Raw genomic sequence first — 18,758 nt, 5'->3', positions numbered from 1 at the left:
AACACCCAACAACCTCCCTTTCCAAAATGTTTACTTTTTGCTCAGAACAATGATGGATGTATGGATAGGTCTTCGACCCACGCGGGACGTGGGAAGGAAACACCCAACATCTGGCACCCGACGGGAAAACTGGAAGTAAAGGTTTCGCTAGAGCGAAAAAAGGAAGTTTCACCGAAAAAGGTGAGGAAATATTTCTCCAAAGCAGAATTAACTCATAATTTTGTGACAAGTCACCAGAACTCTTGGTTGAATAAAAAAAAACATAAGCTATCACCCAACTCTGGCCTGAAAGTTCTTCTGGAATATCCCGCAGTATTACCATGTCCAGATAGCAGACTACATAATAGTCAGAACTGACTTAATTAGCAAAACATGTTCAATAATGCCCCTGTAGGTGTCACATTCTTAAGTATTTATAACAATAAATTAGAAGTCAGAGTTGGGTTAGCAAGTTCACTTTGTTCAAGCTCTTTTTACAATTGAGACTCCCAAATTTGTTTCAAGTTGGAAACCGTTGAAGTGTTCACAGCATTTCCCACTCACAAATCACCTTCTGTCATCTTTCATATCCACATGAGAGACCAAGCCCTATTTCACTCATTCAAATTTTATTATTGTAGTTATTAGTAATAAACCAATAGAAATAGGATAACAAAGGGAAAAATTCAGGATAAATAACCTCTTTCTTATGAATTACAATGCATGCACACACATGTTACTTCCTGCCTACATTCTGTCCTACTGTATGTACAGTTATACAAAACAATCCACAGAATAACACGAGCAGCTGATAACACGAGCTGGGCAAAGGACACCAGTGTGCAGTCTCAGGCTGAGCTTGGACTAGATGACCAGCTTCTCCATGCTGAGTGTACTTGTGGTTTCATCCTCCTCGTTTGATCCAAAATATCCCGGGAGGTCTAGCATCCTCTGCTCGGCCTCGGTGAGGCCGAATGACGTGTTGTCATAGAAGGCGAACTCCGGGTGAGCCGGGAAGCTCTGACACCTGTCTTTTCTACATTGAGGAGGGCTCAGAGGGCTCACCCTGTGGTAGCTATCTTTGGGAGCAGTGGGTGAAGGCTGCTTCCTTGAGACACTCCTTTGACTGGGGGACGGGCCCCTCCGAGCTCTGGGAGGCTCTGCTCTCTCACCTCCCGCCACCAATCCTGCCTGGCGAAACCCTAGGTCTGGTTTCCTCATGGGCTGCCTGAAGGTGCAGGATTTAGGGAGAGAGCTTAATGGAGCACTGGTTCCACTTGCTCCTTGGAAATGGTCCCGTTTCTCAGGAAATAGGGCAGCACCTCGACTCTGAGGTCTAAATCTGCCTTCGGCCTGGTCCCAGGGCCGCGTCCTCGCACTGTAGGCCGGGGCCTGCCGGGGTGTCAGCGTGGACATGCTCCTCTCCCTGAACGGCCGGGCCTGCTTGGTTTCGTGGAAACTGGCAGTCCTCCTGAAATGAAAACTCCTGGGGTGGCTTCTCTCCGACAGCCCCCCTCGGCTGCCCACGTGCCTCATCTGTGACTTGCGGATGAGGGTCTGGCTGGGGCTTACAGCACAACTGGCCTGAGAGACAGGCACATCCAGCCGGGAGGGAGGCCTCTCCCCGGCGCCCACTGCAGGCTGTTCCAGAAAGGGGGATTTGATCCGGAACTTGTTTGCTGCAGCGTCTTCTGGGCTCTCTGGGTCTAAGGGCAGGTCTGAGGGCAGCGTGGCAGCATCGATGGCAGTGTCTGTCAGGGGACTCTGAGACACGTGGTACACTTTGGTGGTCTCGGTCAGGCCTTTCTTCTTCATCTCCTTCAACTGCTGCTGGGCAAGTCGGTAGCTAAATAGAGGGGGGATTATCTTCTGGGCGTTGGATTGGAAGCTCTCACTGCCAGAGGCCTCGTCCTCAGGAGTCACTGGCACACTCTGCCTGTAGGTCAGGGGGATGCCCATGTCCCCCGGGCTCCCCGAGGGCCCGTCACCTGCATCCGAGAAGCTCCCACGCTGCTCGCTCAGCTTACAGATGTTCTCCTCGTCGGAGTTCTTCCGGAAGCTTGGGGAGTGGATGGAGTTGTGTCGGGCGGGGGTGCCACACTTCGGGGGACGCCCAAACTTCCTCCACAGCGTGATGAGGATGGTGGCAACGATGATGAACAAGCACAGGGATATCCCAGTGATCGTCACAATGTTGTTGGACTTCACTGGACCCTGGGGCTGAAGAGGAGATGGACTAGATGGCTGGAAAGCTACAAAAAAAAAAAAAAGAAAGAAAAACAAATGTGTTCTCTAGAATTGTTTTCTCTGCATGGTTTTAAGATCTCTGAGTGGCTTGCTCTAATTATGTAGCAGTTAAAGAACAAAGTAAACTAACCAAGGACTAGAATTTGTCTTGACTATGTATTTCTGCTGGCAGCTTAAGCCAAATTAAAAAACGGAGACCCATAGAAGTGAGGTGACCAGATAAGCCACAATAAAGGTGACTTGGGCTCACAGCTCCTACTGACAATTGCCTCAAATTTTCTACATAGAAGTAGCATGAGGAAAGTTTTAAGGTAAAATGAAAGTTTTCATTTAAGGTACATGGGACAGCAATAGTTAAGTGTACCTTTGAATTTCCTGTACATCAGGAAATTCTTACAAGTATAAAACTCAAAATGCAAAATAATTTAAGTAGGTTGTAAGAGAAATTCATACGTGAAAATCAGACTTTTGACAAAGTCACTCAGTTTTCCTTTCTAATATCCAGGAACTGACTTTCCTAAGTGTTAAGCCCCTCATTCTCACTTGGCCATTTTCAGCTCTCCACTCCCATTCCATACTTCCATGTGGCATTGGTTTTTTTCTTCTTCTTCCCTGCTCTCTCAAACTGGTTTGCCCCACAGTCACCAAAATGTTTCACCAATACTAAGACGCCATCTGAAGCTGCAGCCTGAACTGCCACTGAGATATCTGGGAACCTGAGACCAACTTATGCCACCAGACCTCACCTCTCTTTCCTCCTTGGTCACTGTCCACCATTCAAGTCCTTCCAGTCACTTGTCTGATCTCTTTTTTCTCAGTCTTATTGTCACCAGCCCTGGACTTGTCCTCCCACTGCTCTTTTCTCCTTCCTATGGTCCCTCTGGGACACCTGACAACCAAGCTCATCAACATCCAGAATCTTTCCACCAGACACTCCCTTCACCTCCTGGCCTTACCTGAGGCCTGGATGACCACAGGGCACAGCTTCTCCTCCATACTCTTGAGGGGAAGCTGGACACCAACTTCATAAGCAAACAGGGCCAGCAACAGGTGTGTCCTCCCTCTCCTTTCCAATTGCCACTTTCAACCAATTCGTTCACCTCCATACAAAACTTCTACTCTTTTTATTAGAAGCCATCCACTTAGATGACTCCCCTACTCCTCCCTAAATACTGTAAACTCCCAACCACATGGCAGCCATCAGTCGCTAGGACCTGGGTCCCCGTCTTCTTCACCATCCCAAAGCTAGGACCATCTAGGTGACTTCAGTGTCCATCCAACATATCACACCTTCCCACTGTCTGCCGTTGCTCCTCTTCTGAAGGCTTCCATTTCATAGCCCGCTTTCTGGCTGTATTTCCCTCTCACTCACTGTCACTACACTGGCTGTTCAAGCTCACTGCAGTTTCTGATTCTGCAACACCTCCATTTTCTCCCAATCTGCCAGCCACATCCTGGCCTCTCTTCTCTCCCTACAACTCCACTCTCAGACCTCTAATATTGAGTTATACCCCTTTTCCTGCTCTACAGCAAAAGTCCATTCCTAGATAAACTCAGACATGTGAATTCCAGCTGCTGCAGCCAGGCCCTGGTGAAGAAAATAACTCACTCAGCAAGTCAGTGACTCCACTTGCTGACAGTACCCAAATCCTTCCATGGATTCCTAAGCAACTCTCTCTTCCAACATCTACAATACTGCTTCAAAGGTTCAACACTTTCTCAATCCCCGTATCTAATCCTCTTCCTCGGCAGTCTGCTAGGTCACACACAAAATAGAAGCTACCAGGCAAGGGTGGCCTAGAGAGCACCCAAGCTGCTTCTGCTATACTCTCCCCACCATAAACTTACCAGCAACTGCACCTCTATTTACCTCTTTCTCTACAAAATTAGAAGTGTCCTCCTATAAAGGCAAGTACACCAAGTGCTCTCTAGGCTGCCCTTCTCCAGGGGGCTTGCCCCTCTGTACCAATTATCTCCTGCATCTCTTCCATGCAGTGCCACAGAAACATGCTCAAGCTCTTCTCACTCTGAAAAGACATCTCTAGAATCCTCTCACTACTGCCACAGCCACAGCTTGTTCCTTGTCTTCCCTGCTAAACTTACAGAAAGAGGAGTCCACCTTTGCTGACTTACTACTTCCACATCCTCACCTCTGGCTCCTGGGGATTCCAGTGGTTTAAAGCAGCGCTCACCAACCTTTCGGACCTCACGGACCACCAGTGGTCCGCAGACCACCGGTTGGCGACCGCTGGTTTAAAGGGCTTCTGTCGAGGTCATTTAATAACCTAATGGCTGAATTCAAAGGAGTTCCTTCCTGGTATTTCTTGAACCCTGCAGCACTTGCTACTGTTTGACACTTCTGTGTCTTTTTCTCCTCTTGGTTTCAATGATAACACTCACTTATCTAATTTGGAGAGAAAAACATGAATTCTGGAGCCAGGGAGGTCTAGGTCCCATCCTGGCTCCACTAGCTTTTCTCTCTCCACCGATGTCCCACCAACACTGTCAGCTCCACATGCCCAAGACTCGCTATCTTTCCTCAGAACCTGTGCCTCCTGCAATATACCCGATGTCAAGGGAATGGCAGCACTGTCCGTGCACTGGCCAGTCCTAGAATCCTGGCTTTCATCCTGATGCTTCCCTCTCTGTCATTTGCCACATCCAGAGTCTGTGAATCCTTCCCTCCTCTGCAACTCCACGCTGGTGCTTCATTTTCCACCTGGGTCACTGGAAAACTCTTAACAGACCTTGCTGCTGCCATTCCTTCCCACCCCAATTTGTACTCTGCACTACAGCAAAGAGATCCCTCCAAAACACATGTCCAAACCGTTAAGGCCCCTCAGGATCTGGCTCCTGCCAGCTTGTCCAGCCTTGTTTTCACCACTCCCTCCTGGCACACTGTCCTCTAGCCACTTCACTGGACCATCTTCTTCCATGCTTGCTTTCCTCCCTTTGCTAAAAGTTCCCTTCTCACCAAGTTCGCCTCAGTAGCACCTCCTCAGCCCTCAAACTTCAGCTCAAATATCACCTCCTCCGAGAACAGAGGTGTTCCCAGCATGGGTTATCATCCCTGAGAGCTTCCATAGCAAGCTGTGGATACCTTTACCAGTGCAGGCTCTATATTGTACTACATATTATGCCTGTTTAAGTATCTGCTGAGCAACCTATCATAAGCCCCTTCCAGACAGGGCATGTCTTCTCTATATATTATCAACCCCAGTCACGATAACTTGCACATAACTGGTACTCAATAAATGAATGATTAATTAATCAATTCATTATTTAAAAGGTAATAGCAAAATGACCAATATGCACCTACGGAATGTGGGTGCAATGGCAATTGGATCCTCCTCCTCTTGTGTTGAACATGATGGACCAAATTAACAAAAACTAGACTCAGACCTTGGCATGAAAACATCCTTTCAAAGCCAAACAAAACTCTCAATCCTCAACCAAGTGAAAATAGTTGAATAATGAAAGACTTGTTTCCTGACTTATCACTTCTTTCATCTGCGGTGACTGCTGAGCTCAGGGATAGCAGCTAAGTGAGGGCTCTTCACTTAGCTGTTATCGGTGACATGGCTGGATCTCTTCAAAGCCACAGCAGGTGAAAAGCCCAAAAGCTGCCACCCTTGTCCATCTCGGCCTCATCTAGTCTTTCCTCTTTCACCTGAAATGTAGATTTCCTGATGCTAAGTAGCCCGCAAACAGATCTCTATATTTCCAAGGAGTGGAAGATAGGTTGATTAGGAGACAGAGAACACTTGAAAGAAATGATATTTATCCACATAAGCATATATCTGAGGACCCCTATAGAAGAACTAGGGATGCCTGTAGCACTTACCCTTTTTGCTAATTTATAATGTACAGATTTCTAATTCCCACTCATTAAAGAGTTAAGATGCCAGAACATGAAATAACATCACATATCCTCAAAAATGATTGCTGGCCCTAACTGGCTTGGCTCAGTGGATAGAGCGTCGGCCTGCGGACTGAAGGGTCCCAGGTTCGATTCCAGTCAAGGGCATGTACCTTGGTTGCGGGCACATCCCCAGTGGGGCATGTACAGGAGGCAGCTGGTCGATGTCTCTCTCTCCTCGATGTTTCTAACTCTCTATCCCTCTCCCTTCCTCTCTGTAAAAAAATCAATAAAAATATATTTTAAAAAAATGATTGCTAATTTCAGGTTGTTTCTAGAAAGCTACATTGGCCTGTATATAAAGGCAAAGTATTCAAGATAGGTAGCTTACTATGGAGTCAGATCTAGTCCCCTGATTTCCAGCTGTATGGTCTTGGGCAGGTCACTTACCCTCTCTATGCCACAAAGTCCTCATCTGTATGTGAAGATAACGATGTACTTACTTCATGTGTGCAAGGCACTTAGGAAAATGCTGGGTAGGCAGCACGCTCTCAAGATCTGAGCCCAATATAATAATCCTTACCTTGTAGAGGTGAGAGCTTTAAGTGAAATGATGTATTTGTTGTTGTTATTATTGTTGTTGAAAGTATTACAGATGCCCCTTTTTCCCCCTATTGACACCTTCTAGCCCACACCCGATCCCCTTCCCCAGGCCTTCACCACACACACTATTTTCTTGTGTCCATGGGTTATGCATATATGCATATAAGTTCTTTGGTTAACTTCTTCCCTTGCACTCCCCCTCCCCCCTTCCCTCTGAGATTAGACCGTCTGTTTCATGCTTCTATGTCTCTGTATCTGTTTTGTTCTAGAGATGATGTATTTAAAGTGCTGGCACATAGCAGATGGTCAGTAAATGGTCACTCCAATAATATCAAGGTGCAGTAAAAGCCAGTGGCAATTAACTTTAAATTCATTTGAGAATTATGAACTCTAGATGGAATATGTTAACACAACCTGACATTTCAGAATTGAAAGGAATAAATGTATTTGAAGAAAGTTATACAGAAGGAAAAAACTGTGGAAAGTGGAGGAAACTTATAAAGAAAAGAATAGACAGAGAAGAAAGCCTTAGAAAACAGTATGAGAGGTAACTGGAGAAAGGACAGACTCAGGGTGTGGCCCAAGGCTTATGAAAAAAGAGAGGCAAGCTCAGGGCTAGGAAAGAGCCTGGGTCTGAAGCTGTAATATAAAAAATACAGAGGCGAGAACATCTTTAGGATACTGGAATAAAGGGAAGAAGGACTGTAGCACTGGCTGGAAAAACAAGATAGCAAGAATGATTTTCTAAGGTCACAGACCTGGGCACTGACCAAAGTGTTGCCAGGTGCCTGTAGTTTTGGCTAAAAGATACCCTGAGATCCAAGCACAGAAAAACAGCTAACTTCTCAAGATGAGAAGGGACAAGGAAGTAGGAATGGTTTTCTCACCTGGAATTGGAAAGTGGGAAAAGTCAGGACTTGACAGGAGGATTTTATCTAAGAGTCAGGACCAGAGCAAAGGCTGGCCAACTAAATGGGCAACTGGTTATATATCAGAAGGTGGAATGGTGTTTAGGAAGAACAAGCTCTTTATTACTGCAACCTGTGGCAAATGAATGGGATTCCGCTCCATAGACTAAAGCAAACTAATTGAGCCATGTGAGCATCACATCTAGAGTCAATTCGCATCAAATTCTTATTGAGCCTTCAAGATGCTTAGAGGGTGAAGAGAAGGCCAATCTCTTGGTGATGGCAAGAAGAACTCTCCCCACCTTCTCCTGGGTAGGGCTGGTAAGTATAAATATAGGGCCATCTAGGGGATAAGTCTTCCCTATTTCGACAAACAATGGACTGTGCGGTCCCTTGCAGCTTCTCTGGGATGATGGGAAGAATAAAATTTTAATGTTTCTCCACAATTTTGGTGAGGAGAAGTAAAGGAGGGAGAAATAAAACAAAAGTAAAAACAAAAAATCTTGGGGGGAAATGATCACCTCTCCCATTTTTATATTTTAAAAAATAATTTCATATGTCTGAACCTTTAATTTAGATAAATTTATTTGTCATTTCCCATCTTCTGCAGTGTTAAGTGCCCTGTCATCTCACTGACGAGCTATTCTCAGTCAATGACACACTAATGAGTACAGGGTTAGTACAGTCAACAGAAATAACAGAATTTTATGAGTCACTCCTGAACTCAGACTGGTCATTTTCAGGCAGGCGTTGGCTCAACAATCTCTCTGGGAGAGACTCCCAAAGGAAGAAGAATACCTACCAGCACACTCCTCCAGGGAACACCGGGAGGTCTCCGAGGACATTCCAGGGCAGCCAGGTCTGGCGGGGAAGGAAGTCAGGCACAGGCGGCGACGCTCTCTGACACCATCCCCACACGTGGCACTACACTGGCTCCACGGCTGCCACAGTCCCCAAGTTTCTGCAAGGACATTAGCCATGCTTTTAATGCTAGTTCATTTGAGAATCAAAATTTAATTGCACCCAAATGAAGCAGCAAAACTCAAATCTTGGGCCTTGAAAAGTCAGTAAATAAAAACATTCTCAAAGATGCAGAAAGCTGGAAAGAGTGTTGTTGCCCTTGCTTGTAAAACGAATGAAAGCTGAATAAACTTAAAAATATTAACCTTTCTAGAACCCTCAGAGAACTAAAGTCACAGGGCAGCCAAATGGCCTGAAATATAAGGAAAGACAGCTCCTCTAAGGAAAGACAGGATGCAAACATTGCTTTCTGGGGCAGGTGCCAGGCTTCATACAAGCTGGTGAAGAGAAGTCATTAATTAAGAATGTAATGAACTGCCTAATTGGGGCTAGCATGAAAACACAGAACCCCTGGGAGCTACGAACTCAAGAGGGGTTTTTACCCACTTGCAGGCCACAGATCTCACCAGAGGTTCACAAGAAGAACTGAGGGGAGGTGCAAGAGTAGAAAAAGGCTCCCTCTCTAGCTGGAGGCCTGAGGAGGGAAGGGACAGCACTATGGGAAATACTCAAACCTCACCCAGATCCTCCTCCCCATTTGCTCTATCAACAAAAGCCTCAACCACTGGAGACAAGGCAGAAAACCCTGTCACTCTAAGAGCACCCAGTGTTGCGAGGAAATAAAAAGAGAAGAAAATCCTTCACTCCTAGATAGCAGCAAAAAATATCCTGGGCCTTGATTGTTAGAGGGCTTCTACCACTAGTGAGGGGCAGGATCATCAAGAAGGCCCCAACACTGAGACTCAGGGGCACAGTACTTGCCTAAGACTAAGACTGAACTGGCACAAGAGTATGCTCTCCAACCTCCATAGCCCATCCTCAACCCGGCACCGTATTAGCGATTACCAAGTATCAAATAACAACAACGTACTACTGTGGCAGGGGCAAGAGTAACAGGTGAAAACTCCCTGATATGCAGACTCAAGCCTAAAGCTGAGATACAACAGAAGTATGGAGTAAAACCCTCTGGCCACCCTATCCTACCCTGAACACAAAGTAACATTAGAAAATTTTGAACTGTTATGCACTGAAGGTAGCCATTCCTTACTAGATTGACCCAATCCCCACATTAAAGGTCTGTAAAAACAGGGTATGCCCAATTCCAGGAAAATACTATTTATCAATATATACAGCTTTAAGTAAGATGTCCAACTTTCTACCAAAAATTATGAAACACACAGAGAAGCAAGAAAAAAACAACAAACTATCAAGAAACAAAGTAATCGCTGGTTTGGTTCAATGGATAGAGCCTCGGCCTGTGGACTGAAGGGTCCCAGGTTCAATTCTGGTTAATGGCACATGCCTGGGTTGTGGGCTCAATCCCCAGTGGGGGGCATGCAGGGGGCAGCTGATCAAGATTCTCTCTCATCATTGATGTTTCTATCTCTTTCTCCCTCTCCCTTCTTCTCTGAAATCAATAAAAAAATATTTTTAAAAAAGAAAGTAATCAAGAGAACCAGACTCAGACGTGACCCAAATATTGGAATTATCAGACAGAAAAGTTAAGATAACTATGATTAACATATTAAAGATTTGAGTGAAAAAGGTGAACAAGAAACATGAACAGATGAAAATTTTCATCAGAGTGTTGTAAACTAACAAGAGTCAAATGGGATGCTAGAAATGAAAAGTATGTAGCAAAGATGAAGAATGCCTCCTACAGTCTCATCATTAGAACCAGCACAGCTGAGGAAAGAAACAATGAGTTTCAATATAGGTCAACAGAAATCACTCAAACTAAAACACAAAGAGGAAACAATGAGTGAATAAGACAGAATAGAATACCTAAAAGCTGTGGGACAATATCAAATAGTCTCTTATATTTGCAATTAGAATCCCAGAAGGGAAAAAATAGAATTAAAAAAAAATAGAATAATGTCCAAGAATTCTTCAAAATTAATTAATGACACTAAAGTACAACCAAGCATATAAATTCAGAGAACACCAAGCATATAAATTTTAAAAAGCAAATAAACAAAAAGCTTGGACATGCTATCTCCAAATTGCTAAAAAACAAACAGAAAACTTTGTAGCAGAAGGGAAGGGGAAATGTGGAAATACATCACACACAGAAGAATAATGATGAGAATAACAGTAGACTTCTTGTCATGCTAGCACTCCAGAAATAATGGAGTGATATCTCTAAATACTGAAAGAAAAACTAAGCAACCCAGAATTTCATATTCAGTGAAAATATCTTTCAAAAATAAAGGAAAAATAAAGACTTTTTCAGACAAAAACTTAGAATTACCAGCAGATCTTCATTACAAAAAATGTTAGAAAATCTTTCAGGAGGGGTTCCAGTCAAGATGGTGGAGTAGTTGAATGCTGTATTTACCTCCTTCCATGAACACACCAAAATTACAACCAAATTATAGAACAACCAACTTGGATAACCATTTTAAGACTAGCTGAACAGAAGTCCTATAACTAGAGGATATAAAGAAGAAGCTGTGTTGCCCTAACCGGTTTGCCTCAATGGATAGAGTGTCGGCCTGTGGATTGAAGGGTCCCAGGTTTGATTCCAGTCAAGGGCATGTACCTTGGTTGCGGGCACATCCTCAGTAGGGGGTGTGCAGGAGGCAGCTGATCGATGTTTCTCTCTCATGATATTTCTCTCTCATCGATGTTTTTAACTCTCTATCCCTCTCCCTTCCTTTCTGTAAAAAATCAATAAAATATATATATTTTTTTAAAAGAAGCTGTGTCAAGACTGGTAGGAAGGGTAAAGACACAAAACAGGCTGGCCACACACTCAAGTGCAGTGGTTAAGAGTCCAAAGATATATCTCAGCTGCAGAGGTCCCCCTTGAGGAGCAAGGAGTCTCAGCAACCTGCTGGGCTCCCCAGCCCAAAACACCAGAGCCAGGAGGAAGAGACCATATAACATCTGGACTCATCTGTGGAAATCAGTAGGAATTCCTCCATCTTTGCCAGTGAGATGAAAGGCTGCTGGAAACCCAGGTGTCCTCTTAAGGGGCTAACACACAAACTTTCACTTGCAGGCACTCACCTTGGGCACTGGCAGAGGGATAGTGGCTTGGTGGGCATCAGAGACACACAGGGAGAGAATGAGTTGGGTGGCTTCCATGTAAGGGGTGGAGGGACTTCTGTGATTGTCCCTGTGTTGAACCCTCCTCCCACATGGCCCACAGGGGCCGTATCTCCTGTGTTGAGCCCTTCCTCCCTGGGCAAATCTGAACAAGCATTGGCTTAATGAACTATGCTAGCTCTACCCTGATGACTCACTGAGACCCCGCCCCATCCAACTCATCCATCGCCCAAGGCTGTTTTGGGGGCAATTAGCCTGAGCCTGCTTGGCAGTCTTTCCTTGAAAACTCTTGAGAAATTCTTGTGAAGCTTGGGGTTGCCAGAGACAAGCAGGGAGAGGCTGAATTGTGTGGATTCAGGGTGGGGTCTGGAGGGACACCACCGTTGCTCCTGTGTTGAGCCTCCCTGACGCACCCAAATTGTTACTATAGACCAGTGGTTCTCAACCTTCCTAATGCTGCAACCCTTTAATACAGTTCCTCATGTTGTGATGACCCCCAATTTCATTGTTACAAACTGAACATAATTAAAGCATAGTGATTAATCACAAAAACAATATGTAATTATATATGTGTTTTCCGATGGTCTTAGGCGACCCCTGTGAAAGGGTCGTTCGACCCCCAAAGGGGTCGCGACCCACAGGTTGAGAACCGCTGCTATAGACAGTCAATTGGAGAGCAGGCAGCTAGTGACAGGGTGAGAATGGGCCAGGCTTGCCACTTCAGAGGGGCAGGCTGCATAGGGTCTGCACAGAGGATGCAGGCACACCAGGATCTAGGGGTGCCCCAACTTTGCTCCCCGAGATGTTCAGAGTGCCATATCTAGCTCCAGGTGATGGCCTGAGAGCTTCCTGATAGCAGGTCCTGTGGCCCCCACCCTCCCCACTGATCCTGATACCATAGACAGTCCGGGAGTGCTGGGGAGTCTTCCACACTGGCCAAGATGGTCCAGGGAGAGGTTCTTACACTGAGCACACCAAAACCTAGAAAGATGAATGGATAGGGCCTGCCACAAAAGCTAGAAAGATGAATGGACAGGGCCTGAGCATGCCAAAAGCTAGAAAGATAACTGAATAGAAAAAAAAATCCATCCTCTCCCTATCCCTGTAAGAACCACAGGCTTGAACAGGAAGGGGAATGGTCTTTGAGACAGGAGTCCACTGTTCTTCCAAGTCATGGTACCTGAATAAACATCTTTCCTTTTGCACCAGCACCTGTCTCACAAGTTTGGCTTTCGTTATGGCAGGCAGCCGAACATGTGTTTTGGTTACAAAACTTGATTCTGCATTAGTCGGGTGAACTCCACCAGCTCCACCCCAATGACTCCTTGAGACTGGGCTAACCCAACTCATGTTCCGCCAGTCAGCAGCTGAGCCTTATGGGCAGCTGAGAGGCTGAGGCTTGTTTCAAGGTGCCTTGAACCTTTCGCTGGTCTGCCCCAGGCCTGATACTGGCGTTAGCCAGCCTTGGTTCCCAGTGTGGTCCCTCCCATATGCATCCAGGCCCAGTACAGGCAGCTACTAACTGTGATCGCTTTATAATGCCTAACAGGTAGCCCCAGGGCAGTCACAGGAAGCATCTGACACTGACCTGCACCAGAGACCATCCTAAGAGGCCCCAGAACACATCTGGTGGCAAGCTTCAGACCACAACAGAACACCACCTAATTTATTCAACAAGTGGCACACCCAAAAGGGAGGTATCAGCAGGTACCAGACCCTGCTAGGGTGAAACATGTTCCATGGGGTTAGCCACTGCACGGCAAATCGTATGCTGTGGTGGTGGCCAGTCCTCACAGCCAGTCAACCTAAGGGTCAATCCCACCAACAGCAATCAAGGCTCAACTACAACAGAAGGTCACACATAACCCACACAAGGAACATTCGTGGAGTGCCTGGCTAAGGTGACCAGAAAGACTATGTCACTGGGCACCACAGGACACCTACTACATAAGACTATAGTGTCAAGACTGGGAAACACATAGAAATAAACACAGAGAAGCAGCCAAAATGAGGAGAAAAATAAACATGTCCCAAATGAGAAAACAGGAAAAATATCCAGAAAGAACTAAATGAAATGAAGACAGGAAATCTACCAGATACAGAAATCAAAATACTGGTCATACCCAAAACGCATGGAAAGAATATATACACCTTGAAGTTCATCGCAGCATTATTTACAATAGCCAAAATATGGAGGCAAACAAGTGCCCATCAATAGATGATTGGATAAAGAAGTGGTACATATAACAATGAAATACTACTCAGCCATAAAAAAGAATGAAATCTTACCAGATTTCAGCATAGATGGACCTAGATGATATTATGCTAAGTGAAATCAGTCAGTCAGAGAAAGACAAATACCATATGATTTCACTCATATATGTAATCTAATAAACAAAATAAATGGACAATTACAAACTGGAAAAAAAAACCCAGAGTAATAGTTGTCATAGGGTAGGGGTTTCAGGGGATTGGCTAAAAAAGGTGAAGAGATTAAATACAAATTGGTAGTTACAAAATACTTATGAGTATATAAAGTACAACATAGGGAATATAGTCAATAAAACTGTTAATAACTACATATGAAGCCAGATGGGTACTGGAAATATCAGGGGGAACACTTTGTAAAGTATATAATTGTCTAACCATTATGTTCTACATCTGAAAATACAAAAATAAGACTGAATGCTAACTAACTATAATTGACAAAAAAAAGATACATGGGAAAAGAAACACTGGTTATAAGAATGCTCAGGAAACTTAGAACTGCAACAAAGAAATAATAAGCATAAAAATATTAAAAACATTTTAAAAAGTCAAATGAAAAACACAATAACTGCCCTGACCAGTTTGGCTCAGTGGCTAGAGCGTCGGCCTGTGGACTGAAGAGTCCCAGGTTCGATTTTGGTCAGGGGCATGTGCCTTGGTTGCGGGCACATCCCCAGTAGGGGGTGTGCAGGAGGCAGCTGATCGATGTTTCTAACTCTCTATCCCTCTCCCTTCCTCTCTGTAAAAAATCAATAAAATATATTAAAACACACACACACACAATAACTAAAATTAAGAATACACTAGAAGGAATCAACAGCAGAATAGATAAGCACAGGATCAAATCAGCTATTTAGAAGACAAGGTAGCAAAAAACACCCATTCAGAACAGCAAAATATATATATATATATATATATATATTTTAATAAGGAGAGTTTAAGGAACCTCTGGGACAACCTCAAGCATAACAACATTCACATTATAGGGGAATTATAAGGAGAAGACAGAAAGCAAAGGATTGAGAACCTGTTTGAATAAATAATGACTGAAAATTTTCCTAACCTGGCGAAGGAAATAAACATATTAAGTCCAGGAGGCACAGAGAGTATCAACCAAGATGAACTCAGAGACCCATACAAGACACATCATAATTAAAATGGCAATGATGCCCTAGCTGGTTTGACTCAGTGGATAGAGCATCAGCCTGCAGACTGAATGGTCCTGGGTTTGATTCCAGTCAAGGGCACATGCCTGGGTTGCAGGCTCAATCCCAAGTAGGGGGTGTGCAGCCAATCAATTACTTTCTCTCATCATTGATGTTTCTATTTCTCTCTCCCTCTTCTTCCTCTCTGAACTCAATAAAAAATATTAATAATAAATGGCAATGATTAATGACAAGTATAAAGTACTTTAAAAGCAGCAAGAGAAAGACAGTTACCTACATTGGACCTCCCATAAAACTGTCAGCTGATTTCTCAACAGAAACTTTTCAGGCCAGAAAGGATTGGCATACAATCTTAAAAGTGATGAAAAGCAAGGGCCTACACTGTGGGTAAGAGGCTGCCCATACCCCAGGACCCAGAGATGAGGGGACCAACTGAGGTCCCATCCAGCTGGTACATGGACCCTCCCAAAGCCTCCACATTTCCCCCTACACCCCAAAAGATTAAAATAAATGGAAAAAGCAAGGACCTACAACCAAGATTATTCTACTCAGCAAGGCTATCGTTTAAAACTGAAGGAGAGATAAAGAGCTTCACAGATAAGACAAAGCTAAAGGCGTTCATCACAACCAAGCCAGTATTAAAAAAAAATGTTAAAGGGACTTCTTTCCAAAAAGAAGGGAAAAAAGGAAACATAAATATGAACAATAAAATGGCAATAATTATGACCTATCGATAATTACTTTAAATGTAAATGGATTAAATGCTCTAATCAAAAGATATAGGGTAGATGAATAAATAAAAACAAGACTCAAACATATGCTGTCTACAAGAGACCCACTTCAGATTGAAAGACACACATACAGACTGAAAGTAAAGGAATGGAAAAAGATATTTCAGGAAATTGGGGGGGGGGGAAGCTGAGGGGGATGGCAATACTTATATCAGACAAAATAAGGCTGTAATAAGAGACAAAGAAGGTCACTACATAATGATAAAGAAATCAACCCAACAAGGGGATATAACCTTTGTAAACATTTATGCACCCAACACAGGAGCACCTGAATATATAAAGCAAATACTGATGGATGAAAAGGGAGAGATTGACACCAATACAGTCATAGTAGAGAACTTTAATACCCCCATTGGCATCAATGGATAGATCTTCAAGACAGAAAATCAACAAGAAAACAGTGACCTTAAATGACACATTAGACCAAATGGATTTACTTAATATCTTTGCAGCACTTCACCCCAACCCAGCAGAATATACATTATTTTTAAGTGCACATGGAATATTTTCCAGGATAGACATGTTGGGCCAAAAACCAGGTCTCAATAAATTTAAAAAGGATGAAATCGTGTCAAGCATATTCTCCAGCCATGATGGTATGAAACTAGAAATCAATTTCAAGAAGAAAACTGAAAAACACAAACACATGAAAGCTAAATTATATGTTACTAAACAATGACTGGGTTAACAATGAGATCAAGGAAGAAATCAAAATATACCTTGAGACAAATGAAAATAAAAATACAACCAAAAACATATGGGGCACAGCGAAAGCAGTCCTAAGAGGGAAATTCATAGCAATATAGGCCTTAAGAAATAAATAAAAGAAAAATAAGCAAAGCCCAAAATGAGTAGAAGGAAAAAATTATAAAGAACAGAGCAGAAATTTTTAAAAACAGAGTCTAAAAAAATGCAAAAGATCAATGAAACCAAGAACTGGTTCTTTGAAAAAAATAAATGAAATTGATAAAACTTTAACTAGACTCATCAATAAAAAGGAGAGATGACCTAAATAAATAAAATCAGAAATAAAAGAGGAGAAGTGACAACTGACATAATAGAAATACAAAGAATTATAAGAAAATGCTACAAACAATATGCCAACAAATTGGAAGAAATGGGCACATTCCTAGAAACACACAATCTTCTTTTAACTGCGTCAAAAAGAAACAGAAAATCTGAACATACTTATTACTATCAACAAAATAAAATCTGTAATAAAAAATTCCCCAAAAAACAAAAGTCCTGGATCCAATGGCTTCATAGATGAATTTTACCAAACATTCAAAAAAGAAGTAACATCTATCCTTTGCAAACTGTTCCAAAAAATTCAAGAGGAGAGAAGGCTCCCAAACTCATTTTACAAGGCAAACATGACTTGAATTCCAAAACAAGACAAATACATTACAGAAAAAGAAAATTATAGACAAATTTCCCCTATAGACACAATTGCCAAAATCCGCAACAAAATATTAGCAAGTCAAATTCAGCAAAACATTAAAAAAAAAATCATACACCAAGGAGGAGGAGAAAATTGCGGCCAAATAGGCAGACCTCCTCCAGGGCCAGACTGGAAATAAAATGGAATGAGGAACGAACACCTGGAATTACCAACTGAGGTCCAGCTGAGACTTATATAAAAGGACAGAAAACACCTGGAGACTTTCTCTATTGTTTCATTCATATCTCTAATTTTCCTCTTCCCTTCTCCTACTCAATCTTTTCTTTTTTCCTCTCTTTTTCTTTTCTCCTGCTTTCTCATCTTTTTTCCTTTTCTTATTTTGGGTCTCTCTGCTTTCCTATCTATTTTCCTTTTCAATTTTTTTTCTTTTCTTTTCTTCCTCCTTTATTTTAAACTGTTATCCTTCTCCTATTCCCCTAATTCTTTACTCTTATTTTCTTTATTTCAGCTCTGCACCTACATATTTCCTTTTCTCTACCCACCCTTTTTTATTGTTTTGTTTTTTTCTGTTTTTTTATTTGTGTTTTGTTGTTTGTTTTGTTGTTATTCTCCTCATATTTTTTCTTTCTTTCTTTTCTTCTATCATCTTTGCTCTATTTGCTCTTTCCGAATTCTCTCTTCTCCAGTGGTTGCTTTTATTGTTGCTGTAGGGATCTTGTGTGTGTGTTTTGTTTCTTTTATTTCGCATTTTGTGGTGTTGTATTTTGTTCTGTTCTGTCAGTACCTCCACAATAGCTTCCATGACATGGTTGGGGATGAGCCACACAGCCAGACTGAGAGGTGATTCCATCCATAAATGGGACAATGACATTCAAGACTCAACTACATTAGTAACAAATAACTCAAGCAAGGGGCTTTCCTAGAGCACCCAGCTCAGGTGATCTAAGAGACTGCACCATTGGGTCCCACAAAAAACCTACTATGTAAGACCACTCCCCACAAAGTCTGGGAGACATAGCAGTGTGATCCCATATATAGAAATGAATACAAAGGGACAGCAAAACTGGGGAGACGAGAAACAACCTCCAAATGAAAAAAATGAGGAATTGCTAGAAAAAGAACTAAATGAAATGGAGGCAAGCAATTTGTCAGATACAGAATTCAAAGTAATGGTGATAAGGGTGCTCAAACAATTCAGTGAGAACCACAAGCAACTTAATAAGAATTATAAGGGACTACTGAGAACTACACAAACGTAAAAAGAGAGGGTGAAATAATAAGAATTAATTGGAAATGAAAAAATGGCATAGCTGAAATAACGAACACCCTAGATACAGTGGTCGCCAAACTGCGGCTCGGCAAACTGTGGCTCACGAGCCACATGCGGCTCTTTGGCCCCTTGAGTGTGGCTCTTCCACAAAATACCGGCTCTTCCACAATACCGACTTTTCTGCGCATGGGCCA

At 43.0% G+C, this 18,758-nt stretch overlaps 1 protein-coding gene across 3 annotated transcripts in view; it reads right to left on the bottom strand.

The window, feature by feature from the left end:
• Positions 1–591: 591 nt before the first annotated feature.
• The window catches only part of THSD1 (thrombospondin, type I, domain containing 1), a 52,397-nt gene continuing 34,230 nt past the window's right edge, over positions 592–18,758 (bottom strand). For all 3 annotated transcript variants that reach the window (XM_005876945.2, XM_014548304.1, XM_014548305.1), the window contains exons 4-5: positions 8,399–8,557; positions 592–2,231 (exon numbers count right to left, since the gene is read on the bottom strand). In XM_005876945.2, the coding sequence (XP_005877007.1) occupies positions 844–2,231; positions 8,399–8,557 (1,547 nt within the window). In that variant the 3' untranslated portion in view covers positions 592–843. The remainder of the gene's footprint in view (positions 2,232–8,398; positions 8,558–18,758) is intronic.

The sequence above is a fragment of the Myotis brandtii genome, unplaced genomic scaffold (assembly GCF_000412655.1).
Source record: "Myotis brandtii unplaced genomic scaffold, ASM41265v1 scaffold500, whole genome shotgun sequence".
In the NCBI taxonomy this organism is placed as follows: Eukaryota; Metazoa; Chordata; class Mammalia; order Chiroptera; family Vespertilionidae; genus Myotis; species Myotis brandtii.
This window is presented reverse-complemented; position numbering and strand designations above follow the sequence as displayed.